General features: G+C 41.2%; 1 protein-coding gene across 3 annotated transcripts; it reads left to right on the top strand.

Annotated features, from left to right (window-relative positions):
- The first annotated feature begins 438 nt into the window (after positions 1-438).
- Positions 439-25,711, top strand: LOC119525821 (arylsulfatase L-like). Of its 3 annotated transcripts, XM_037824612.1 has the most exons (11): positions 439-779; positions 6,848-6,886; positions 7,527-7,676; positions 8,334-8,455; positions 10,813-10,935; positions 12,193-12,616; positions 13,839-13,975; positions 18,105-18,239; positions 20,593-20,755; positions 22,812-22,933; positions 25,007-25,711. In XM_037824612.1, exons 2-11 carry the CDS (start codon positions 6,864-6,866, stop codon positions 25,360-25,362), a joined length of 1,755 nt encoding a protein of 584 aa, XP_037680540.1. In that variant the 5' UTR covers positions 439-779; positions 6,848-6,863; the 3' UTR covers positions 25,363-25,711. The 3 variants fall into 3 exon arrangements, with proteins under 3 accessions (XP_037680540.1, XP_037680541.1, XP_037680542.1); XM_037824613.1 differs by lacking the exon at positions 10,813-10,935; XM_037824614.1 differs by lacking the exons at positions 439-779; positions 6,848-6,886; positions 7,527-7,676 and adding an exon at positions 9,698-9,907.
- Positions 25,712-25,860: the final 149 nt, after the last annotated feature.

Here is a 25,860-nt window from a genome sequence, read left to right as displayed (position 1 = left end):
AGAAACGTCCACAAAGTTCTAATTTGGAAAAAGTCTTTAAAGAGCATCATTTTACATCAAAAGCGGCCTGAAATACATGTTCTGCTACAATACCAAACACTGTGTTCCCTAATGAGTGAAAAAAGAAAAATTTTGGCATTAAACCCAAAGGAGCTTCACATCTATAGTTACATAGTTATGTAGTTAAGCAGTTATAAACTTATTGGGGTGGCTATAGCCTGGATTCAGAATTCTTCTGTGTCCTCTTTTCTATTTTTACAACAAAAGCCAGAAGAGAAAAAAAAAAAAGACTGAAATCCAAGGGCTGGTTGAGTGACAGTTCAGGGGAGATTTGCAAGACAAGTGCTTTCCCACTTTGGGGAGGAGCCAGCCAGTGTCCCCTCTGGCTTTGCTCAAAACACCGGAGGGTTTCAACCCATTTCCTCTTGAAAGACTCAGTGTTTTGGGCGAGCAGTCTGGAATCCTTCTGTGACTGCTATTTTGGAAATAAGAACAGACACTCTTCAGTAGTAACCCGGGAAAGAACAAACAGCGGACCTCTGGAGACTGGCCTGTCCCTTTCCGGTGACAACCTACCCCGGGTTCTGAGGAATTCCTTGTCGCGGCTTTTGGAGTGCCCAGCTTTGCGTTTGTGTTGAGCCAGGCTGGCGGGTCTACTCCCGGCTGCTGCTGCTGAACGAGCCGGCGAGTGTCTCTCTCTTGGCAAGAACATTCCCCTTCGTGAAGCAACCCCACCCCTGCATCCCAGCCAGCCTTCCGTGAAAGAGCATCAAACTAAGGTAATTGAGCTTCCTTATGCTACAGACGAGCTGCTCCAAACAACGTGCTCTTTGAAACCTGTGTCTGGCAAAACTTCAAAAGCAATCTCCCTTTAAAAAAAAAAATGAAATATGTATTTCAGATCTTGGGAGATTTCTAAAATTAATGCACGAGTGCAATCAACTGGAGAGGATACATAAACACCAGATTATTTTCTTAAGACATGGGGAGGGCATGTGAGTGGAAAGTCGAAGACGTCAGAGATGAAACACGAAACTAGGTTTGGGACCAGGGTCCGAGCACGCAGTCGAGTTCAGGCTGTCTGCCCAGGAGCTGGAGGGCAGCGGGCTGGGGAGTTGGCTGAGATCCTCTCACGTTGGAAGAGAATCAAAGGCTAAAACCTGGCTCATACTTGAAGGGCTTTTCTGTTTCTTTATTTTTCTTGGTACAAAGTTTTTATCTGGAAACATATGAAATATCTAGAATAGACAAATTCATGGAGACAGAAAGTAGATTAGGGGTTACTAGGGGCTGGAGGAGGGAAAAGGGGGTTCTCGCTTAATGGGTGCAGAGTTTCTGTTGGGGGAATGGAAAAGTTTTGGTCTTGGAGGGTGGTGACGGTGATTCCACATCATGCGTGTAACTATGCCACGCAATTGTACACTCAAAAATGGTCAAAACGGCAAATTTTATGTTTTGTATGTATGTGTGTGTATATATGTATATACATCTATATGCATAGATGTATATGTGTATATATGCATATGTGCATAAATATGTATATATGTGTATATATGTATACGTGTATACATATGTATATATGTATATATGTATACATATGTATATATGTATGTGTGTATGTGTATATATGCATACATGTATACGCATGTATATGTGCATATGTGTATGTGTATATGCATACATGTATACGTGTGTATGTGTGTGCATATGTGTATACATGTGTATGTATGTGTATACATATGTATAGATGTATATATGTACATGTATGTATATGTATATGTATGTGTGTGTATATCTATATTTCCACCATAAAATTTTTTTAAAAGTTTTATCAGTAGCCAACAGCCAGACTGACATAAATTATGCAGATTTCTGAGGCTTAAAGGGCTGAGTTCTTTGGAATAGAGAGATATGCTTTTCTTCTGTAGATCAATGTAAAGTTTATCATTGAAAGGTAGACAAAAGACTTGATGCAGCTATACCTTATGATTTTCAACCAAGAGTGAGTCTCAGAGATGACAGACAGGTAGGGAAGGTCAGGTAACAAATAACAGTTGCATCCCCAGAAAAGTTAGAAGGACATTGTATGAGTTTCCTAGGGAAAGTATAGGTTTCCTAATAGGAAATGATTTAAAATTTGAAGTCAAACATCACCAAGTGGAGCAGACAGAGGACAGGGCTATACCTATGGGACAAAAAGAAAGCAATTCTAGTCTCCTATTCCCTTCAAGGCAAGCCATTGAAACCATCCACTCGTAAAAACAAGGCAGGTAAATGACAGCCTCAGCGTTCGTTAGAGGATGCGGAGATACCATCAACGACAGAAGCAGATAGAGGGACCAGGTCTACATCTGTTATATAATTTCTCATAGACCCAAGATTGTGGCAACTTATCAAAAATTGCTGGACCATATGAAATTGAAATCTGTGTTTAAGTAAAAAAGGTTTGACTATTGGCAATTTTGAGTATTGAACTTCATAGATAAACTTTCCAACAATGTTTGATGGACTCACAAATTGTTGACTGCCTAGTTGGTCTTTTAGAATGTTTTATTAATTTTAAATCAGAATTGTCTGGATATGATGATATTATTGCCAACAGCTCACCTATGACAAAATAGTGGTATATAAGATCACTTGGTTTGGTGAAAGTATATGGCTTTTGAGTTCCCCAATTCAGCGATATTGCTCAATTCTGGAACCACTTGGCTCTTCAAGTTAACATAGGAAGAAAAAAAAACTGAATTCAATAATTCCCAGCCCAAAGCAGCATGCAGTTTCTCGCTGTCTTCATGCCTTCTTCTCGTTCATGGTGGAGGGATTCTGGAGAAAATCCAGGGGAAAAGAGGAAGTCCTGCCCATGCTTCTTGTACATTCTGCTTTGGATACAAACCCCGGCTCGGGGTCTCTTCTCTGCCCCTGGCTAACATCCCTCCAAGTCAGTTTTCACAAACCAGAAAAGTAATCAGAACTCAGAGATCTGTGAATTCAGCTCCTCCCTGAAGGCGGGCTGACAAATTTTAGAACCTTCAGGAGATGATTTGGGCAGGTTCCACTCAACCTCAGTCTCAAGGAATTCCAAATCAAATGCATCCACTGTCTTTATTTACATAAAAGAAAAATCAATTCATTGGGGAAAAATTGGAAAAAGAAAAAGTTCATTTAATCATCACACCCAGAGATAATCATTGCTGGGCAACATGGCAAATGTTTTTCCATTTAAAAAAAAATTTTTTTTTAACAACAAGCATTTTTTTGCAAGCATATTGTGTTCATTCATGGTTTTCTGAACATTTACAATGGGCCATCCAGGGTCAGAAAATGAAGCAAAAGGTATTAAATCATCAGTGTGTCTATTTTTGTTTTCTTGTGTGTGATTTGAACTCATTTCCTCAGTCTGTCACTTGGTATTGGGGATTGAATCACGTTCCCCATAGAAGGTATCTGTGTGGGGTGGGAAGGGGGCGACATGGGAATTCTCTACACTCTGCTCCATTTTTCAAGCTAGTCTAAAAAATAAAGTCAAGTTTAAAATGGCCTGGATCCATGTCACCCCACACCCCAGCCGCCCAACAGCAAATACACTTGGGCTCAGAACTTGGTTGAGGTGGGAGTCTCAGCCCCTACTCTACCCACTGTTCACTTCTCCTCCACGCCCATTGGAGGCCCCCATGTCATCACATCCTTGGAATGCTCCAGATGCCCCGTACTGCTTTCTGGGACTCTCTAGCTCGTCCTCCATCCCTCGTCTTCCATTTTGCCTGTGCCGGGGGCTCCCCCAAATTCTCTTAGGGTTAGAGGCTTCCTTCCTGTGTCTGTGGGGCCCTGTGTGATTCTTCACCCATCTCCCCCCCTGTACTATGCTTCCTTGAGTGAGAGTGGGATTGGCTGCATTCTCTGCTCCCCAGAGAAGGAAACAAAACCAATGTCTCCCTCACCATCCAACTCCCAAGACCTACGAAGTTCCCCTCTAACTTCCACTCCTTTGGGTTGATGCCAAGTCCCATTTTCATCCAGGCATTTGAGAAATGCTTATGTTTGTGGCTCCTTGCACTTGTGAAGGGTGTGAGGAGAGAGATGTAAAGCAGGGAGAAGACCTTCACCTGGGTGCATTGTCCCAGCAGCTAGAGGAGCTGAGCTTGGATTTATGACCTCAGGGAAACTCGTGACCCCTTTATCAGCCATCCAAGGCCCCAAGTTCTGGAAGGCAGTCCATATCCAGGAAACATGTTGTCAGGCAATGGGGCCAGGTTTCCCCTTATATTGCAGAGATAATGGGTTCAGCCTTCAAACATCTATCGATACCCAGCCCTCCAGAGCCAAAACATGCTAATCATATTTGGTGGCTTGCATCCCATTAAACTTTCTTGGAAAGATGAAAAACATCAGCAAACAGTTGGCTCATGACTTGGTTGCAGGCATGGTCAGTTACATTGGATTCACCAGGGCTTGTGGAACCCAAGAGTCTTGAGTCCAACTAAGAACATTGAGCTTATATGGGAAATCCAATGAACTTGTGGCTCCCTCAGGGTCCTTTTCCACCCAGGGCTCACCCTATCTCAGGAGCACATAATGGACATGTCCTTCTCTATAGGCCCATGGCCCTATCCTTGAGCCAATGAGATCACAGCTTGGGAAGATGTAAGAAATCCTCTGAAACAGCAAGTGTTGTGGGTTGAATCATGTACTCCCACAAGATATATGGAAATAGATTCTTTGCAGGAGTGATTAGTTCAGATGAAGTCAAACTGGTTTAGGGTGGGTCCCAGTCCAATTCTTTTATCCTCCCTGGAGTTTGGGGAGCTTGAGGTGAAGTCCTATCCGGAGATGGCAGCAGATGGCTCTGGAGAGGCTCTTATGGAAGACAGAGAAGTCAGCTCAGGCTGGGTTCCTGGAGAACAGGGCAGGTGGTGCAGGTGTGGGGCAGGTTCTGCAGGGCTCAGGCCGGTGGAGCAAGTGTGTGGCCTCGCTCTGTGCCTCACTTCTGTCTTTAAAACGAGGCAACCGGACCCAAAACAGATCCTGCCAAAACAAACAGTCAATCCAAGGCAGACGCCAAACTTCAGGAAGTGAATAGCCTTCTGCTTACACTCCATTGTCATAGTCTACACCATATCACTGACAAAGGAGTAGCTAAATACACCTTCCTAAAGTTTTAGTGGAATTCCATTAAAGCGATTTCAGCTTGGGACTTTATGACATTGGTATCTCGACATGGCCACATGCTGCCCATTTATCAGGGGTGCAGCCTGGCACAACTCACGGTAGGTAGGAAGAGCGGTATTGAAGCCATACTGGAAGGAGCAGAAGCAGTAGGGGTGGCAGGAGGAGGAGCAGGACTAATAATGCTAGCAGTAATAATGCTGGTCACAGCAGTATTGGAGTCAGGAGTAACAGCGGCAGGAGGACGAGTGGCAGTCTCAGGAGTAACAGTGATAGTATCATCAGCATCAGGAGTAACAGCAGGAATACGAGTGGGGGTAGTACGAGTAATACAAGTGTCAGCATCAGTACTAATAGCAGTAATGCTAGTCACAGCAGTAACGGTGTCAGGAGTAATAGAGGTAATGTTAGTAACAACTACCAGTGCTAGTGTTGGTAATGGTAGCGCCCGTAGTAATAGTAGAAGAGCCAGCAGGAGTAGTAGCAGCAGTTTTGAGACTAGTAGTCTTCCTCACATTTAAATGCATTCCTACACATAGTCTGCCTGAATCTGCTTCAATTGTAAGCTGAGCATGAACAGACATAACAGATGCAGAGTTTCTAATACAATCACAAACTGTGCCGAGCCCCGACATGTAAACCCAGATACAACTTAGGGTTTGGCGGTTGTGTGGGAGGAGGTTCAGGAGCTACCGGTTTTTCTGCAAGGCTGTCTACAGGCATGAACCGCTGTGGTCTACTCGGAGCCCACCGATCGGAAAGGGGTTGAGTCTGCAGCACCCACCTGGGGTATTCGTGGGTCCAGTCGGACATCAAACACGAGTGTGGCATCGGGCACCCTCAGATGGACATGGGACAGTCACAGGGGATGTCTGTGTATCCTAGTCTGCATTCTTCCCCGCTCCTTTTACTGTTTATACACTTGATAGACCATCAGACTTGCTGCTCCCTGCTGGCTCTTACTTTTTTTCACTTAAAATAAATGAACTGTCCAGAATAGGCAAACCCATAAAGGCAGAAAGTAGGTTAGTGGTGACACAGGCTGGAGGGGACAGGGGAAATGGGGGGTGACTGCTGATGGGTTTGAGTTTCTTTTGGGGTGATAGTGGTGATGGTTACACAACATTACAAATATAAAAAATGCTCCTGAATTGTACAGAAGAATTCAGAAGAATGAAGCGTATGGTGTGTGAATTATATCTCAATACAAAACATTAGAGAGCATTACATATTAATACTCCCACTTAACTTTGCATTTCCTTCCATTGTACTCTACTTTCTCTATCAGGGGTGGCACACTGCAGCCCTCAGGCCAATCTGCCCTGTGCTTCTTTCTCTAAACAAAGTTTTGTTGGAAGGCAGAAATGCCCATTCATTTGCATATTCTCCATAGCTGCTTTCACGTCTCAGTGGCAGAGAGAAGTAAGGACTAAATCCAAAGAATTCACCATTGGGTCCTTTACAGATACATGTTCTGCATTCTTAACCTACTGTTCCACATTTTTAAAGCTTTTCACTAGGGAAGCTCATTAACTTAAGAGTTTTCAATAATTGTTCTTTATTGCTGTCAATAGTACCAGAAAGAATTGGAGTTTTCCCTTCTAGCTATGTGCTTACTCTTTCACATATCGAATTAATCCATTTTCTTCTGCCAATGCCAATATTATCATTTTATTTCTTGCAGGAAAAAAAAAGAGAATATGCTGGATCTGGAATATTTTTGGTAAGATAGGATTCTGTGCACGCATTAATACTCTATTTCTGCTTCTTTGTTGCTTTGTGTCACTTTCTCGAAGTGCATTGGTAACAAAATGGCTTTGCTTAACTAGCATTTGATCATGCATCTCCAGATCAGGCGAGGGACTGGTGATTAATTTCAGTGCTTCATGCTCCCTTACTTTGGGAGTGCCCTAGGCATCGTTACAAGGAAATTAGGTCCATCCTTCCCACTTCCCCTTGGCCAGGTGTCTGACTTTCCAGGGATCCCATCCTGCAACCCTTCTTTGCAGACTCCAATTGCATATCTATTTCAAAACTGAGGACCACGACATATTGCCTTGCTTTTTTATGAGCATGCCCTGGGTAGTTTCCATGGAAAGGGTCTTGGCATAAGCAATAATTTAATAATTTAATTCTACAATAAATATATGATTTTAAAAAGTCTAAATGAAACCATCATTGATGTGAGCTTTAAATACTAAAAAAAAAAAAAGAGCAAATGCCTGAGAGATGCACTCAAGCTATTCTGAAATGTGACGATAAAACTAAAGATACCTAAAATACTGACACAAACTTCCCACTTCCAGAGCAATGTAAATAAAATAGACACATCGTTAATCTTTCTTTGGTGTCTTGTGTTTCAGGAACCGGCTGTTGCTGACACTTGGTGTGCTTCTGGTTTTAAAGCCCTCTGGTTGCGTCCGTACGTCAGACTCGCGGCCAAACTTTCTTCTGCTGATGGCAGATGACCTCGGCATTGGAGACGTCGGCTGCTATGGAAACAACACCATAAGGCAAGCAACACAGCATTGCCAGGCTGCTGCCCCAGAAAACACTGGTTGGAGAAATCTAATGTTTTATGGAATTTTGCACACATTGGTTATTTGAATTCCCCTGAACCCTGCCTTCTCCCAACATTGATTCTGACCCCAATTCAAATTCATCCTCCTAATGATGAACCATTCCATTTTTAGATATAATTTTCTCCAGCATGCTACCTGATGAACAATTAGTTTTTAAAATCATGGCTATTGCCTGTAAGCTGAAGATCAGAACTACACTCGACCTGACCCCCCAGCCCCCAGCCAGCCAGCCAAGCCCACCTGCATACAGAGGATTTAATTCCTCCCTGCCAGAACCTCCACTTCAAACAAACATACCCACCTCTTCCGAATCTGTGCGTATGGCATGCCCATCCAGCATGTCCGTCCATCTAGAATGACTTCCCCCATATCTTGGTCACTCTGGGACCTAAGATGACATTTAATCGAATTAACGTTGATGATTCAGAAGGCACATAACATTCTTGCATTGCCTTGGAGCCACTCTTAGGGACACCCTTACATCTTAGATTTTGACCAGCAGATCTTCTATGAAGTCTCCCATAGCTATGCTTTTATGGAAAAACCTGTTTGTTGAGAAATAAAACTGCTCATGGTTGTCCTTTGCAGGACTCCAAATATTGACCGGCTTGCAGAGGATGGTGTGAAGCTCACTCAGCATATCTCGGCTGCGCCGGTGTGCACGCCAAGCAGAGCTGCGTTCCTCACTGGCAGGTACCCCATCCGATCAGGTTAGTCCTTCTGTCCGTCTGAGCATGGAGATGGGCAGGAACATGCTTTCTTTTATCCTCTAATATCTTCATAAAATTGTGAATCATCGGGCATGGTGTGAACACAGTGGTCTTATCCCATATTTCCACCATCGGACATCAGCCTTGAGCCACTAAAACTTACATGGATAACCATAGAAGACAGGGGAGGGCAAAGTGTCTCTGCACAGGGCCAGATAGAAAATATTTTAGATTTGGGGTCTCTTTTGCAACTACTCAGTTCCACTCCTGTAGCCTGAAAGAAGCCACAGACAGCTCTTTATTGAATGGACGAGGCTGCATCCCAATAAAACTTCATGTATAGACACTGAAATTTATATTAAAATTATATATAATATAAATTATATATTATTTATATTATATATTATATATTATTTTCACACATCAAAAATATTTTTTTAACTTTTTCCCAACCATTTAAAAAATGTAAAAACTCTGCCTATCTTGTAGGCTGTACAATAAAAAATAAAAAGGCATGCCAGTTCTGGCCTGGCTGCCTTAGTTTGCCAACCCTGATATAAAGGATATTTGATGAGATAATGGACACTAGCTTTGCCATAGCTGTGCAAAATTTCAAATAACAGAAAATGTTTAATTGGAAGACGAAGAGAAAGGGAACCATGGAGGTTGCCTTCAAAATTCTGCCCATCACGTGGGAAAGGAATTGTATTTGTTCTCTGTAGCCCCAAGTGGTAGAACTGAGACCTTTGAATGGGTTGAAAGTGACAAATTTTGACAGAGAATCATTTCACCACAGGGCTTTCCAAAGCTGTCCTGCTTGTACCCTAAAAGTCTTAGAGACTTTTTTGGCCAACAGTTCCGCTGCTTTTTTGCTAACAACCCTCACTCTCCCAGGACCCCAGAGTGGAGCTCAGATGTTAGGCATGGGGCAGACCAAAATGTTTGAGAGTCTTTGTGATGTCCTGAGCATCTTCTCCCAACTGAGAGCTGAGCCAGCAGACTTCCAGGAGACCTCAAACACTCCTAGATATGAACATCTGGCACCTTCTCCCATCCCACCAAGAAGAAAGGGTCCTGGCTAGATTAAGCCCACACTGCCTTTCATATGGCCAAGGGCTCTTTAGCTCCCCACCAGTGTTTATTGGACCAGAGCACATGCTCAAAGTTTTGGAAACCCTCAGGAAGAATTCTCCAAGTTTCCAAATGGTGTTGACTGAGAACTATGTTTCCTCTTTGCATCAGGTGGATTCTGTAAAATCAGACTGAGTTAAATGCAACAGAGCGGCTTAAGAAGCTGAAAACATCTTCTTCTACATCAGTGGTTCTCAACTGTGGCTGCATGTGGGAATCATGCCAGGGCTTTAGAAAAATATTGCTGCCAAATTCCCACTCTTGGAAAGGATGATCTAACTGGTCTGGGGACAACCAGGGAGTATGTCCTGGGTTTAGCAGGTCAGTCAAATTATATCAGTGCCTCCCAGCCTTGTCTGTACATCAGAATCTCCCAAAGATTGTTCAACAATTCCAAAACCCAGGTTCTGTCCCAAACCAAATAAAATCACAACCTCCGGGTTGTGACCCCCAGGTGTCTGAATTCTTTGAAGCTCCTAGGTGATTCCAATGATGAGTGAAGTCTGAGAACCACTGAATTATATCAACTTTGGTGAAATCATGCAACTATTTTAAATTCTCATTCCTTTTTCACTCACTCGTTTTTTATATAACTTACACATCACAAGACTATAGGTCTTCTTACTAATTGTATTAGTCAATGTTCTCCAGAAAAACAGAACCAACACATTATTCATTGTGTGTGTGTGTGTAAAGACATTTATTTTAAGGACTTAGCTCATGCATTCACGAGGAGTTGGCAAGTCTGGCATCTATGAGGCAGGCCAATAGGATGGAGACTCAGAGAGAAAGTGAAGTTGCATTCTTTAGGCAAAAGTTCTTGGAATTCTCAGTTCTTTGTTCCTAGGGCTTCCAACTGATTGGATGTGACCCACCCACATTGTGCAGGGTCATCTCCTTTACTTAAAGTCCTCAGATTATAAATGCTAATCCCATCTACAAAATCCCTCCATAGCAACACCTAGTATAGTTCAACCAAACAACTGGACACCAGAGCCCAGCCAAGTTGACACATAAAATTAACCATCACACTAACTGTCTCAATTAATTAATCATTCCCTTTATTGTCAAAAAATGGAATCCAGGGGCAAAGTCAATTGGGAAGTTAATTTTCAATTTAATTTTGAAAACTGGAGATTTTCACCAAATGATCTAAATTTTAAAAATTAATAATAAATAAGAATATGAAAGTGGAACTAACACTTTTTTAAAACAATTGCTTAAAGGTATGGTTTCCAGCAATGGTAACCAAGTTCTTCAGTGGACAGGAGTATCTGGAGGCATTCCAACAAATGAGATGACATTTGCAAAAATATTAAAAAATAAAGGCTATGCCACAGGACTAATAGGTATGTACATTTTTTTTAGTGTTAAGCACATTCCTTTTAAATGGAGAGTATAGTCAACTATAAAATTTGGAAATGAAATGTTTTGTCTAGTGGGATTTTCCACTCAATAAAAAAGCTACATGCACTCAGAAATGGTATTACTTCCAGATTGCCTAGTCCAAAGTAGGGGCTGAGGAAATGCCCATTTAATGCAGTATCTGTCATTTCACACAATGTACACCAGAAGGAGAAAATTAGAAACTCTACAACCTTTTACCAAAAATTTCCATGATGCTATCATTTTCCTCTTTCTTCTTATGGAAATGGGGCTGCCAAGCTTAGGGTCCCCACTTCCAAAAATGGCATGCAATTTTTTCTGTATGTCAATAAACCATGTCATGTATAGAATGAAGTAAAATCAAGAATACTCATTTCTTGACAGGGAACCAAGTTTCCATTATCATTGTTATTATGCTATAGTAATTTTTATTAACAGCTATATTTACTCTTATCAAAGAACAAGACAAGGTGATATACTGAATGTGAAATACAATGGACTCATTGCCTTTAGTTAAGACAGAGGGTCCATCCACATGTGCTGTTTCTTGAGACATTGCGTGAGGTTCTGTGTGTCTCTTTATCAACACCCCAGTCATGGGAGCAGGGAAACTCGGCATTTTCCTTTCATTAAAGTTGAAAGTTGCACTCTGTGAAACCTACCACCCACCTTCATTCTCATTATTATGGTGGTTTAGCAATGCAAAGAAAAATTCAAAAGTCAGTAAGTTTTTTCCCCATGCCAATTATACCACACTGAACTTCCTGGAGCAATCTGACTTTGCTTTCATCATCTGTGGCCTCTGCCATTTGACCATCACAAAACCAGGAGGATAGAAGACTCAACAATGGCCCTGAAAGATCCTAATCCCAGTTCCTAATCCCTGGTATCTGTAAGCACTGCACTATTTGGAGAAATGGTCTTGGTTAATATAGCTAAGTTAAGGATCTTGAAATGAGACATTTATCCCAAATTATCCAGGTGGGACCTAAATCCAATGACAAGTATCCTATAAGAGAAGCACAGAGGAGAAGGTAGTGAAGATGGAGGCACAGGTTGGAGTGGTGCAGTCCCAAGCCAAGGAATAAACTGCCCAGACTTCTCTGGCTCTGCCCCACCCAGCACCACCCAACTAGTGCCTCCAATGTGCCAAGCACACAATACCTTCCCATCAGCTGATGGTCAACATCTTGTTCCATCAACATCCTTTTGCTTTCCAGGAAAATGGCATCTGGGACTCAACTGTGACTCAGCTGGTGATCACTGCCACCACCCGCTCAACCATGGGTTTGACCACTTCTACGGCATGCCTTTCTCCCTGATGGGTGATTGTATACAGTGGGAAATCTCAGAGAAGCGTGCAGGCTTGGAGCACAGACTCAACTTGTGTGTTCAAATCGTGGCCTTTGCTGCCCTCACACTCACCGTGGCAAAGCTCATTCACCTGATATCCATCGCATGGATGCCAGTCATCTGGTCAACCGCAGCAGCTGTCCTGCTCTTCTTGACCTCCTATTTTGTGGGCGTTCTGATTGTTCATGCGGACTGTTTCCTGATGAGACATCACACCATCACGGAGCAGCCCATGCATTTCCAAAGAACCACACCTCTCCTTCTCAAGGAGGTCAGCTTGTTTGTCCAAAGGTGAGCATCCAAGAGTTGGCTTCATCTTCGCCCTCAGCTTCATCATGAAAACACATTCTGAATAGCCTTCGTCTACAATTGGGGTTTGAAGGATGAAGTGGCCCTGGCTCAGAAAGACCTTTCTGGTCAACTTTGGCATGGGTGAAGGCCAGTTGAGTCATGTGGCAGTGACTTGCCTTGCATCCATTGAAACAGATTTTTTGGAATATGCTGCCCGCCTCCCAGCTTTCAGGCAGCTTCCTTACTTAAGTGCCCCCTGATCACCACTGGCCATATATAACTATTGAAACCAACTGAGTCACCTAATGAACCTTTAAAATAAAATCTAAATATGTGTAAAATTCTATCATATAAGGACTATGATGTCCTGTTACTCCCTTCAGCCTAGATGTAAATTTGAGTGATGAACAGAATTAACATCAAGTCAAGAAGGATGTGATAAAGAGCTGCACAGTCTTGGAGGCAGTTCTAACCCCTCACTGTCTCCCGAACTGTTCCAATAAAGAGGGTGATAACATCCACCCCAGTATATCTGGTGGTGATGAGGTTGTGATCCTATTCTAGAACATTCTTAGAGTTCTTGATGCAATTGTCTAACGTGAGTCACTTTCGGTGGTGACAATTAGCTTACACATCAAAACAGCTAAGTCTTGAGTACCTCGACTAAAGCTAAAAAAGTCACCTTTTTTCCTCTGTTTTAAGGAGGTACTTTTGACCATAGCGAGCAGGTGAGGGAGATAGGCCATTTCCCAGAAGGAGGAGGATAATTTTGAAATTAATAACCTAATATGCCTCATTTGTTAAGTGTGTTTTGGTCATAACTACCTCATGTCTAAGCCTCATTTCTTGGTATTATCAATTATAAATAAAACTGCATTACAATATCACTCATTCTACAAGCTAGAGTTTTGAGGTGGAAAAATGTACTGAAATAAATGTCGGGTCAGATAATTGCCAACTTTCAGTTGTCGTAAGTATATAAAGTCAGAAAACTATATGTTCAGGAATAAAAGATGGTAAAATCAATGTGGATTTTTAGATACATGTTAGAAGGGAAAATTTTAAGATTGTCCAATTCAAGAATATTCTCCTGTTGGTGGGCCCAGTATAGAGAGGATCCTGGAGTAAAGAAATGATTGTTCAGATCTGTATTTGGTGACTCTAATACTTTAATGTCTGTTCTACAAAAAGGTAACTCTTGTTGCTTTGTGCTTATTTTTAGAAACAAGCACAAGCCTTTCTTGCTCTTTGTTTCCTTCTTACATGTCCACACCCCTCTTATTACTACCAAGAACTTCTGCGGGAAGAGTCTCCATGGGATGTACGGGGACAATATCGAGGAGATGGATTGGATGGTGGGTAAGTACCCATTTTAGTCTCCTGGATGCTTAAACAAATACCATGCAATGGATTGGCTTAAAGAACAGGAATTTATTGATTCACAGTTTTGAGGCTAGAAGTCCAAAATCGAGGCATCAGTAAGGTGGCACTTTCTCCTGGAAGACTATGGCCCTCTGGAGGCAGCTGCTGGCCATCCTTGGTCCTTGGCTTTTCCATCACATGGCAATGCACATGGTGGTGTCTTCTCCTTTCTCTTTGGGCTCCCTTGATTTCCAGCTTCTGGCTCTTTACTGTGTCTTTCTCTTTCTCCATGAACTTCTCTGTAAGGCCTCCAGTAACAGGATTAAGACTCATCCTGACTCAGTTCGGCCACAGTTTCACGGAAGTCACCACATCAAAAGGTCCTATTTATAATGGGTTGAGATTAAGGACATATTTTTGTGGGGCACAAACCTCCCAGCTACCTCAGTATCTTCACCATGTGTGCAAATGTGATTATTTTCCATCCAGCAACCACTGGGGAGAACAACATAAGAAGAAGCTGAGATTAATCAAAGGGAAACATGCAAGAGGCAGTATAAGCATGGCAATGGATAGAATTTTAAGGGTCTATAATAGTATACCATATATTATCACTGTTTTTATAGGAGCACTTCTGCAACAAACACACGGTAAACAATCTGAATTTGGAGTCGTCAGGAGGATTTGATAAGATCACTGGCAGCTGGAAAATGTCCAGTGGCTCCCAGCACCTACAAAATAAGTCTAAATTGCTTTCCATGTCCATGAGTGTCTACTGCTCACCTCCTTTCTCATTTATGTCTGATCCTTCTTATCTGCCTTCCTGCCCCTTGCACCTTACATGCTGGCTGTCTGGAACTCCCACAGCAGTTTGCTCCACCTCAGGGCTTCTCTACCTGCTAAGGTCTCCCTGTAATGGCTCACCTTGATCTGTTAGGACTCTGCCCAACCTCCAAGAGGCCCCCGGCCAACAAAAGCTGCCCCCATCTCAATCACCTTGTAGTTCATCCCCATCATTTGTGTTGCTCTGTGGTTTTCTTTTGCTGCATAACAATGTTCGGGGTGCGTTTATTTCTCCTTTCCTTGAAGAGAGTGTAAGTTTTCCATGTGTGTTGAAATCGCCTTGCTTTGTTCACACACCATACCCCTGTGTTTGGAACATTCTCTGGCACTATAGAATGGACTTGGCCATGTCCATTCTTGTCAAACAGGGACTCAAGCCAAGGTGTGGACCCACACCCACCAAATAGCTATAATCAAAGATTTTGGGGGAAAATACAATTTTTTCTTAATTTTTAAAATTCTTCTTGGAGTAAAATGTATGCATTCAGTGAAATTTTAAGAAAAATGGGGAACTGTGGAAGAAATGTGCAATTATTCATTTCATGTTATTTTCTCAGTCTGCCTGGTTCCCTTATCTGAAGGACAAATTCATCTTTGCCGCTAGAGATCCTTTGATGGAAAAGATTAAGAATCACTGGAAAATGCAGCCTATATTATTTGATTCCAAACATTAATTGCTTAAAATTGAATTAAATTTGGGAAAAAATTATTTTAAAACACTAAATGTAAAGATTCATGTAATCTCACACTTATTGAAAGGTTAACACTGAAATTTTACAGTACAAAACCAAGAACTTAGTAAATTCATCAATATATGGAATCCATGACAAAGATATATTTTAAAATGCCTTTAATGTCTTCATTTTCACTGTCCCAATATAAAACTCAATAAAGCCACAATATGTTAATTTTTACATGAGAATTAGAATGATGCAAACAGGTGAAACACAGGAGATTTAAAAATTTTTTATACAGTTTATTTCTTTGATCTTTTTATTCACTTCTTTTTTTCAAAGTATCCAGCTTAAACAGTATTATCAGGTACTAGTGGGCCATGCAATTTTACCAGACTTGTAAATTCAGAGGACTCACTTTTTTTTTTCCTTTAAACTTTTATTTTGAAATAATTTCAAACTTACAAGACAGTTGCAAATATAATACAAAACCTATACAGTAACTCCAACACATCCTGCCTCCAGATACCCGGATCTACCAAGTTTAACATTTTGCAGCACAGGGGATTTTTAGGGCTGTGAAACTATTGTGTATGAATCTGTAATGGTAGCTACATGATATTATGCATTTGTCAAACCTATAGAACTGTACAATACAAAGAGTAAATCATAATGCAAACTATGGATTCAATTAAAAATGTATCAATGCAAAGAATAAACCATAACATAAACTATGGATTTAGTTAAAATGTATCAATACTGGTTCATCCGTTGTAACATTCCTCAATGTATCTGTGTACCCCACATCATTCTAAGCAACAGTCTATTAATTAAGAAAAAACTCCATAGTGCCACAATTTTTGAAATCCTTTTAAAAAGAAGGAAGAAAGAAAAGAATATTCCCATGACTTTAGCACAACTTTTTAGATTCCAGTAGCCCCACTATGCATCCATGTGCTGACATAATATCTAGTTGCCACTGAGTGTACAATTTGATATTCTGATGCCTTCCCACCACATTATACCACAAACATATTTTATGTCATCCCAATAATTTTCCTGTTAAAAGCTTCCCATTTTTACCTCTTGCATCCTTTATATAATTGAGGCAGCCAGCCTTCTCTTGTGGAAAATTTCACTTGTGTCAAAGACTCCATGTTTATAAATAATGCTGGAGACAGCAGCTTTGGATGGGTAATGACTTTTGTCTCTGTTTTTGGAAAATTTCTTCAGAATGAAATCCCCCAAGTAGCACTGGGTATAAAAGAATATTTTGTGGAGGGCAAATTACTTCATAGGAGGGTAAAGGAATTGAACCCAACCCTGTACAAATAGAGCTTAGAGTCTAGACAGCAAGAAACAAGATGATGTGGTATGGTGGGGTGTGGCCAGGCCCAGTTTTGGGGAACACAGACAAGGATTAGGTCCTTCAGTCATTTATTTGACCTGCAGAAGTATTGGGAATGGTAAACAGAGGGCTAATATAAAATATTTTCATTTTTCTTTCCATAATTTCTTTGAAAAACCTTTGCCTACTTAAAGCAAAAAAAAAAATTATTTTGGGACTTAACATGTAGGAGTACAACATATGACAACAATAGCAAAAACAAGGAAGGAGGTATGGAGTTGTACTGGTATACGTTTCTCAAACTATACAAAGTGTCAAAAGATTGAGGATACACTGTGATAATTTGAGAAGAATATTTTAAACCCTAGAACAACCAGAAGAAAGTAAAACAAAATCATATAACTAGCACACTAACAGAGGAGGTAAAATATAATATGAAAAAAATAAATAACCTAGTTAATCTGAAAGAAAGCAGACAAAGAGGAATAAATGCCCTCTAAAAGCAGATGGAACAAAAGAAAAAGAGTAATATGGAAGATTTTGAAGCTAACCATATGGATAATTCTCAAATATAGGTGGTCTAATACACCAATCAAAATGCAGAGCTTGCCAGCTGAATTGAAAAGCAAGACCACACCTGAAGAAACACAGTTTAAATATGAAGGCACAGATTGGTAGAAAGTAAAAGGCAGCCAATAAAATAACAAAAATAAAAATAAATAAAAACAAAGGAAAAGGCATCCATGAGAGATGTTTGAAGACATAGTACAGTTCATGACGGAGCTCATTAAGACTGGGAAAAAATTTCATCTGTTATTAGAAGTGAAAATAATTCTTGTGAACTGTTGGGTTTTAAAAAAATCTCTTTGACATTATGAATTCCATAAATGACAAAGTTTCTCTTTTCTAAGAAATTCAGAACCTTGGAGATGGTACCTCTTAGTAGATGCACTTAACATTTTCAAGGGGATTTCCAGCCTTTGTCATCTTTTGTATTTGAATTATTTTCCCTTTTTTATCTTCTTTTGCTGCACTTTTAAGTTTTGCTATTTTATCTTATATAACATATATCCTTGTCACTTTCCTAAAATTTATGGGAAACAAGATGGGGTACATATAAAAAGATATATCAATCTTAGATCAGGGATGCTCAGAACATCAAAATGATACTACTCAATTCCAAAATGTTAAACACAAACCAAATAGTTGGTTTAAGATACTCTTTTATTTTGATTGGGTCAAAAATACCTATTCTTTGCAGGACAGATCCTTGATACTTTGGACAAGGAAGGTTTGACCCAGAGCACCCTCGTGTATTTTACATCTGATCACGGCGGATCCTTGGAGTCTCAGCTTGGAAACAATCAGTATGGTGGCTGGAATGGAATATATAAAGGTAAGGCTGGAAGGTTCCCTGAAACTTGTGTCTGGGCTTTGTCTCTGCTCCATAATTCCTAACCCGTCCCAACAGACTGCAAATACTGCTGCCTCAGGACTTTGGATTTTCATATCCAATACAGAAATTGCAATTTGTAATGCTGAGGTTTGAATTTAAAAAAAAAAAAGTGTGTGTGTGTGGGGGGGGTGGATTTAGTATATTCACAACTTGTGCAACCATCACCACAATTGTAGAACAATTATAGAATACCCCTCACTCTTGAGCTATCATCCTCTAATCTAATCCCACCCAGTCTTGGACAGCCACTAACCTACTTTTGTTCTCTATACATTTGCTTACTCTGGACATTTCATATATTTGGAATCATATGATATGTAGTCCTTTGTGTCTGGCTTCTTTCACTTAGCATGTTTTCAAGATACATCAACATTGAAGCAAGTACTTCATTCCTTTATATGGCCAAATAACATTCTACAACATACATAGATCCCATGTTGTTTATTCAAACATTGATGGCTTCAGGTTTGAATTTTTAGTTCAACAAATGGATTCAAGGAGGATAAGCTCTCAGAACTACCATATTTTATTCAAACTAGAACTCATCGATTATAGACACACCATTATTTGATGTATCACCAAAATTCTGAAATGTGCTGTGGAACCAATGTGGCAGTTTTCTTTTTCCCCCCTCTTAGACTGCCTTAGTTTTTAGTCTCTTAAAGAGCTTGTTTACACTAATTTTGACATTTATGCTTATTGTGCATCAGTCTTGTACATACATAAAAGGGAATATTTATATACATATAAGTTAAATCACTTAAGGCACAACTAACATGTTCTGTGAAGACCTTTTCAGCTTAGTGTCATCAAAATCGGAGTTTTCTCCACCCAGTATCATCCTTTTGGCCTTCAAGAGGTTTGGCAATACAGCACCTTTTAACCATGCTTCACAATGGTTTTCCTTGCACACTTCTGCAAGTTTCCGTGCACATGAGCCGGAAGTGATAGCTACGTGCTAACTGTTGACCAGCCTACAGCTCTTTACAGTTATTGGGAAAACATGTGCATCTCAGAATCTAGCAAAGGTGGTACAGGCATCCTGAGGGGAGACTGGGCTAAGGATTGGGATATTTCAAGGCAGAACACACAGTAGCCCAAATAATCATCATCGCAGACAGAACCACAGCCACCAAACATGCCCACATCCTTGTCCCTGCAGCCTCTGAATATGTGACCTTATCTGGCAAAAGGGACTCTGCAGGTGTGAGGAAGTTAAGGCTCCTGAGATGAAGAGAGGATCCTAGATTATCTGGGTGAGTCCAACGTCGTTGTGAGGAGCTTTATAAGAGGGAGGCAGGAGGGTTGGGGCCAGAGAAGGATATGGGGCGATGGAGGCAAGAAGAGAGAGATTTGCAAGATGCTAAGCTGCTGGCTTTGAAGACAGACCAAGAGGCTGTGAAGGAACCAGGGAACACAGGCAGCCTCTAGAAAGTGGAAAAGGCAAGGAAATTCTCCTTTACAGTCTCCAGAAGGAACGCAGCCCTGCCCACCCCTAGATTTCAGGATTTCTGAATTCCAGAACTCTCAGATAATAAATCCGTGTTTTACTTAAGTCACTAGGTCTGTGGCAATTTGTTACATAAGTCACTAGGTCTGTGGCAATTTGTTACAGAAGAAATAGGAAACTAATCATGAAACTAATCATGAGCAAAACTTTAAGGAAAGAGAAGGATGTTCAGAAATCCTCATTTCGTTTTGAATTGGAACCAAATGGAAACATCAGGACCCCTTCTGACAAAGAGGAGGTCAGCAGTGTCCCCGTCAGTATCTTCACCATGGGTGAAAAGTCATCAAAAGGAAACTCATAAATGAGGGGGCAAAGGCAAGAAAAATAACCAACCGGTAAAGATGAAGAAACAAGAGCAGTACACGACGAGCTTAAAAGGAAGTCTTCCATCCTGACATGAGGAAGAAGCAAGAAGGAAACTAGAGAAGAGTGACAAGAGAGCATTCTCCCCAAAACACAGAACCTGAGTTAAATCCACGAATTCCAGGTAAAGACAAGGCTCCAGAAAACCAACAACAGTAAAGAGAAAATAGGAGAAAGATGAAGTGCTTTTGACAATGCCATCGATGTCACCCAAAGAGTTAATCTAATAATTAAGATCAGGAGAGATAGAAGTCAGGTTTGTAAATAAGATAAAATGTAAGCTTTGCCAGGGAGGAAACTGCTGTTGTAAAGCAGTAATAAAAAGATTGCTTTAAAACAAACAGAAAAGTAAGTCACCTAGAAAAATATCTCATGTATGTTTTTTTAATCACACTCTTTTCTGTTTGTGTTTTAATGAAGGTGGAAAAGGCATGGGAGGCTGGGAAGGTGGGATCCGTGTCCCGGGAATATTCCGGTGGCCTGGGGTGCTGCCTGCCGGCCGAGTGATCGACGAGCCCACGAGCCTGATGGACGTCTACCCCACCGTGGTGCAGCTGGGAGGTGGCCAGGTGCCCCGGGACAGGTACAGAATGTCCTAAAGACAGCTATTCAATGTGAAGCAGAGACAACTGCTATGTAAACCGTCATTGTAATGTTTGCCTTGCCGTAATGCAAACTAGTATCTAGAGAAATGAAATTAGTATCTGGAAAAACACTTTAAGCCTCTTCTTGTCTGCTGAGATCAAATATTTGCTTCATTTTTGATACACAATGTCTATATCCTTTCTCCAGTTTTTAAGTGGGGCACGTGTTAATATGAAGGAGATTGTCAGTGAAAAATCTAACATAAGAAATGATTTTTGATACAGTTTAGTAGGAGTTTTTACAGGATTGATCTCATTGTTTCCTTGTCTTAAGAATTTATAGAAGATTGGGGAAAATAGAAGGCAAAAAAAACTCTAATAATCTTGCCAGCCTAGATAGGAACACATATTTAAATGTATGATAAATATTTTATTTTATTTTTAGCTCTTAGTTTTTGTGCATGGAAAGAAAATGTGATTTTAATGAATTTGAGATACTTTATTTCAACCACCTCCATATCGGTGGATCTTAGCCTTGTTTCCTTTTATTTTATTTATTTTTAAAAATAATACTGTTATCATTTCACTGCCTATTATGATTATCTCTTTAGTGAAAATCTCTAGAAGTTGAATGCCTGGGTCACAGTAAGGCCATTTATAGGTAAATTCCTTGAGACATTTTGTCAAGTTGTCCACTAGGAATTGCTATCAGCAATATACAAGTGTCCATGTTAAAGAGAACAGAATTAAAATCATTTAAATTATGTGTGTGTTATAATTTCCATTGCTTTATCACAAGAAAGTTGAATACTTGATGCATTTATTTTAGATTTCTCCTCTCTAACCTTGTCTTTAAATTGAACTTCATATCTCTGTTTTGTTTTCTCTAATTTCCAGTTAATTTTTTTAAAAGTCTATAATAGCTCATCCTTTTAAAATAAATGTTTTGTCTTTCTTCATATATTACAAATGTGTTTTACTAGAAAGTAAAATAAATCCAGCCATGTTGTATTGCTTTATTTTATTCATGAATATACATATATTTATCTATATCCATATATGTATATGTATTCATGTTTGCATGCACTTATTGATTAATTGGCTGTCTTTTATTTCACTTTTTTTCACAGTGAGTCCAAACAAACAAAATTTACTTGGGTTTTGTATTCTCTATGTTGAGTGTGTACATGAATCCAACTAGAGAAAAGGATCCCCATTTTATCACTATTGTACATTCCCAGCATCTGTAAAAATTATCATTGGTGTTTGTGATTAAAATTCTAGATGCAAGGTCCTGAAATGTTCTCAAAATAATTCAAGAAAAATTAAATCGAGTCTCTGCAGTTTTCAATTTAAAGCTATTTACCTGCCTTTGTTTGCATGGAAAATTAGGGACCCACATCAAAGCACATGTATTTATTAAGCATCCACTGTATAGCCAGCAGGCAGCAAGGCAGTAAAAGTAAAGCAGATGTTGTCTATCTAGCAGCAACTTACAAAAAATTGGGGCAAAAAAAAATGCACAACGCTATAAAGCAGAAAGTGTCAGCACAGAAAATTGCACTGAAATTGAGAACCCTCAACCCTGAAGGGCGACAGAGCCGTGCTCTGCAAAATGAACAGTCTTTGCAGCTAGAGAGGGAAAGACACAGGTCCAAGAGAGGGGAATGTTTGCAGAAAAGGACATTGTATCAAGTCTTGTTAAATAATACAATGTATCCCATACTGATTGAAAGTCAAACGCAATGGAAACAAAAGATGTTTCTATGAACCTTTAATTTATTTTTCCACTGACAGCCAGGTTAGTGGACAAAGACGTAGGTCAAACCAGCAGTGTCCTCTGCCTTAGCCATGGGTGGGGTTGGGAGATGGACAGAGGACTGGCTACCTGCCTGCTTCCCGCATGCTTGCTCACACTTGTGCATGCCTCCCATCCACCTGAATTCACTCCCAGCATTTCCGCCCATGGGGAGTTGCCCACCGGGTGCCGTGGGGACACGGGGAGCTGCCCACCGTCCTTTCTAGCTCTGAGACTGCTGTGCTTCTTCCCTGCAGAGTGATCGATGGCCAGGACCTGTTGCCTTTGCTTCAGGGGACAACACAGCACTCAAGCCACGAGTTCCTGCTGCATTACTGCGAGGACATCCTGCACGCAGCCCGCTGGCACCAGCGTGAACGTGAGTGGGGGCCACATCCCCAGAGGACACCGGGTGGCACCAAAGTGTCCATGATGCAAAGAACAACTTTCATCCTTACACACACATGCCTACAATCACAGACCACACCCACACTCACATACACACACAAAGACATTCACACACACCCTCACATGTGTGCACACCCATTTCTGGACTTTCTCATCTGTTCTATTAATCTAGACTTATTCCCAAATATTTCAAGCATCTTAGCTTAATTACAGGATTTTATCTTTGTTACAACTATTATAACTTTGTAATATATGCAGTAACATGCTTACCAAATAACTCTTTTGCTTTTCAAAGTTTTCTAGATTACTTTGGCCCCATTGTCCTTTGAAAAGGACTGCAAAATCTTTTGCAGATTTAAAAAAATCCCCACATCCCCACTGGAATATCAATTTTAATTGCATTCAGAGTATAAATTAACTTGTGGAGAATCGGTACCTTCCCAGATTGAACAAAATCTTCCCAAACTAAACCTCGTGATGACTCTCCACTCAATTAGTCCTGCATATCAAAGTACCATTTCATCCCAGCTTTCTTCCACCTCCCATATAATTTGCATTGTATGTTTGTTAATTACCTCAGTGTTCATAGCTATCAGAGCTGGGGTTACTGTTTATATCCATCTTTTTAAATTAAACCTCCAGCTCCTGGGATTTCTTTAGCACACCTTCAGAACAGCGCTCACAGCTACTCCAGCCCTCTCTCTCCCAACCCAGGACACCTGTAACACTTGCAGACTCTGTCCTGCAAGCACGTAAAGGATGCTGGAGGGTGCGGGGAGGGGAGCAGAAGGAGGCTGCAGAGCAGAGCAGGCTGTGCCCCACCCAGGTCAACCAGGAGGCTGCAGTGGGCAAGTACAAGCTCCCCATCCACTTTTCCAAAGTTGTCTCCCCAGCCCTGCACCTGTTCTGGTGCCAACTGCCTTTCAGCAGCTGTCCTTCCTAGATGGTGGCAGAGGTTGCTACAGCAAGCTTTTACTTTTTTTTAATTTACAGCTAGGAAGGGGCTTGGGAGAGGCTTCGTGGACAATAGCTAATCCCATTCCATTTTAAACCTCCAAGCATGCAGTTACGAAACTACCTACCAAATCAAGCAAGTCACTTTTTGTCTTAAACAGCTTTTTGAGGCTATAACTCACATGCTATAAACATTCCCTGTTTTGAAGTGCACAGTTCAGCAGTGTTTAGTAAATTCACAACACCCATTAACAGCCATTCCCACTCCCCATCCCACCCCCTGGCATCCACCGGTCTGCTCTCTAATTCTATAGATTTGCCTATTTTGGACATTGCCAATAAAGGGAATCACACAATATGTTGCCTTTTGAGTCTGGCTTCTTTCACTCCACATCATGTTTTCAAGGTGCATCCACATAGCTGCACATATCAGAACTTCATTCCTTTTTATGGCTACATACTATTCCATTGCATGGACACATCACAATTTATTTACCTATGCTCACATGTACTGGAACAGCATTCCTTTTCATGGCTGCATACTATTCCACTGCATGGACACAACACAATTTGTTTACCTATGGATGCATGTGTCAGAACTGCATTCCTTTTCATGGCTGCTATTATTCCATTGCATGGACACATCACAATTTATTTACCTATGCTCACATGTACTGGAACAGCATTCCTTTTCATGGCTGCATACTATTCCACTGCATGGACACAACACAATTTGTTTACCAATGGATACACGTATAGAACTGCATTCCTTTTTATGGCTGCATATTATTGCATTGCATTGACACACCAGTTTGTTTACCTATAAATGCATGTATTGGAACATAGTTCCTTTTTATGGCTGCATACTATTCCATTTCATGGATACATGACAATTCATTTACCTATAGATACATGTATCTGACCTTCATTCCTGTTTATGGTTGTATATTATTCCATTACGTGGACACACAATTTGTTCACCCGTTCATCTGTTGATGGACATTTGGACTGTTCCCACTTTATGCTACTGTGAATAATGCTGCTACTTTTCTATGAGGCTGACCCTCTACCATTCTGTTCCTTCCACCAGGGGGAACAGTGTGGAAGGTCCACTACATGAGCCCAGTGTTCCACCCAGAGGGAGCTGGCGCCTGCTATGGGAAAGCCGTCTGCCCGTGCTCCGGGGAAAAAGTGGCCTTGCACGATCCACCACTACTGTATGATCTCTCGAGAGACCCTTCTGAGGCCCATCCCCTGACACCGGACATGGAGCCCTCATTCACCCAGGTGCTGGAGAGAGTGGAGCAGGCCGTGCGGGAGCATCGGAGAACCCTGAGCCCAGCTCCCATGCAGCTGGACTCCGGGAACGTGTGGAAGCCGTGGCTCCAGCCTTGCTGTGGCCTGTTCCCACTCTGCTGGTGTGATCAGGAAGATGACTGGCAGTGAGTGACAGCCGGCGCAAGCTGGGCCTGCTGCTGTCCCCCGTCACTGGATTTCTTCACTTGGGGCAAAATAAATCTTTGCTGGGAATTGAGGAATCCATTTCTATAGGGCTTAATTGGTTCACCAGGTCAAAAGAGAAAGCATCAAGAAAAAGCAGTAAGGGGCCATCACTAGGTAACAAAACTCATGTCCCCAGCAGCAGGGTGGGTGGGATCCCTGACCCCCAGCCCCACTTGGAGAAGGTTACTCTGTACTCAAGGGCTTGAAGAATCCAACTCCTAAGGGAATGTGTTTCTATCCTTACAGATTTACAGGTGAATGGGAGTGTAATGAATAGAACTGATAAAGTGTGTCTGGGGACAATTTAAATGTTGTAGGTGCATCATTTCAACAGTTACAAATGTGGGCTGTGTTTCAAATTGGGGCTATTTCCAGAGGACCCCTGGTTAACAAACACCCTGGGGGGCAGGGGGTTCAGTGGAACCCAGATTGTGCGAACCC

The sequence above is a fragment of the Choloepus didactylus genome (assembly GCF_015220235.1).
Source record: "Choloepus didactylus isolate mChoDid1 chromosome X unlocalized genomic scaffold, mChoDid1.pri SUPER_X_unloc1, whole genome shotgun sequence".
NCBI lineage: Eukaryota > Metazoa > Chordata > Mammalia > Pilosa > Megalonychidae > Choloepus > Choloepus didactylus.
This window is presented reverse-complemented; position numbering and strand designations above follow the sequence as displayed.

What these genes read in the sequence shown, in the direction of transcription:
- LOC119525821 (XM_037824612.1), top strand. Translation starts at nt 6,864, where the DNA reads ATGCTGGATCTGGAATATTTTTG. An exon ending in GTCAGCTTGTTTGTCCAAAG is followed by an intron (nt 12,617 to 13,838) that starts GTGAGCATCCAA and finishes GCTTATTTTTAG; the next exon opens with AAACAAGCACAAGCCTTTCT. An exon ending in GGCCAGGTGCCCCGGGACAG is followed by an intron (nt 20,756 to 22,811) that starts GTACAGAATGTC and finishes TCTTCCCTGCAG; the next exon opens with AGTGATCGATGGCCAGGACC.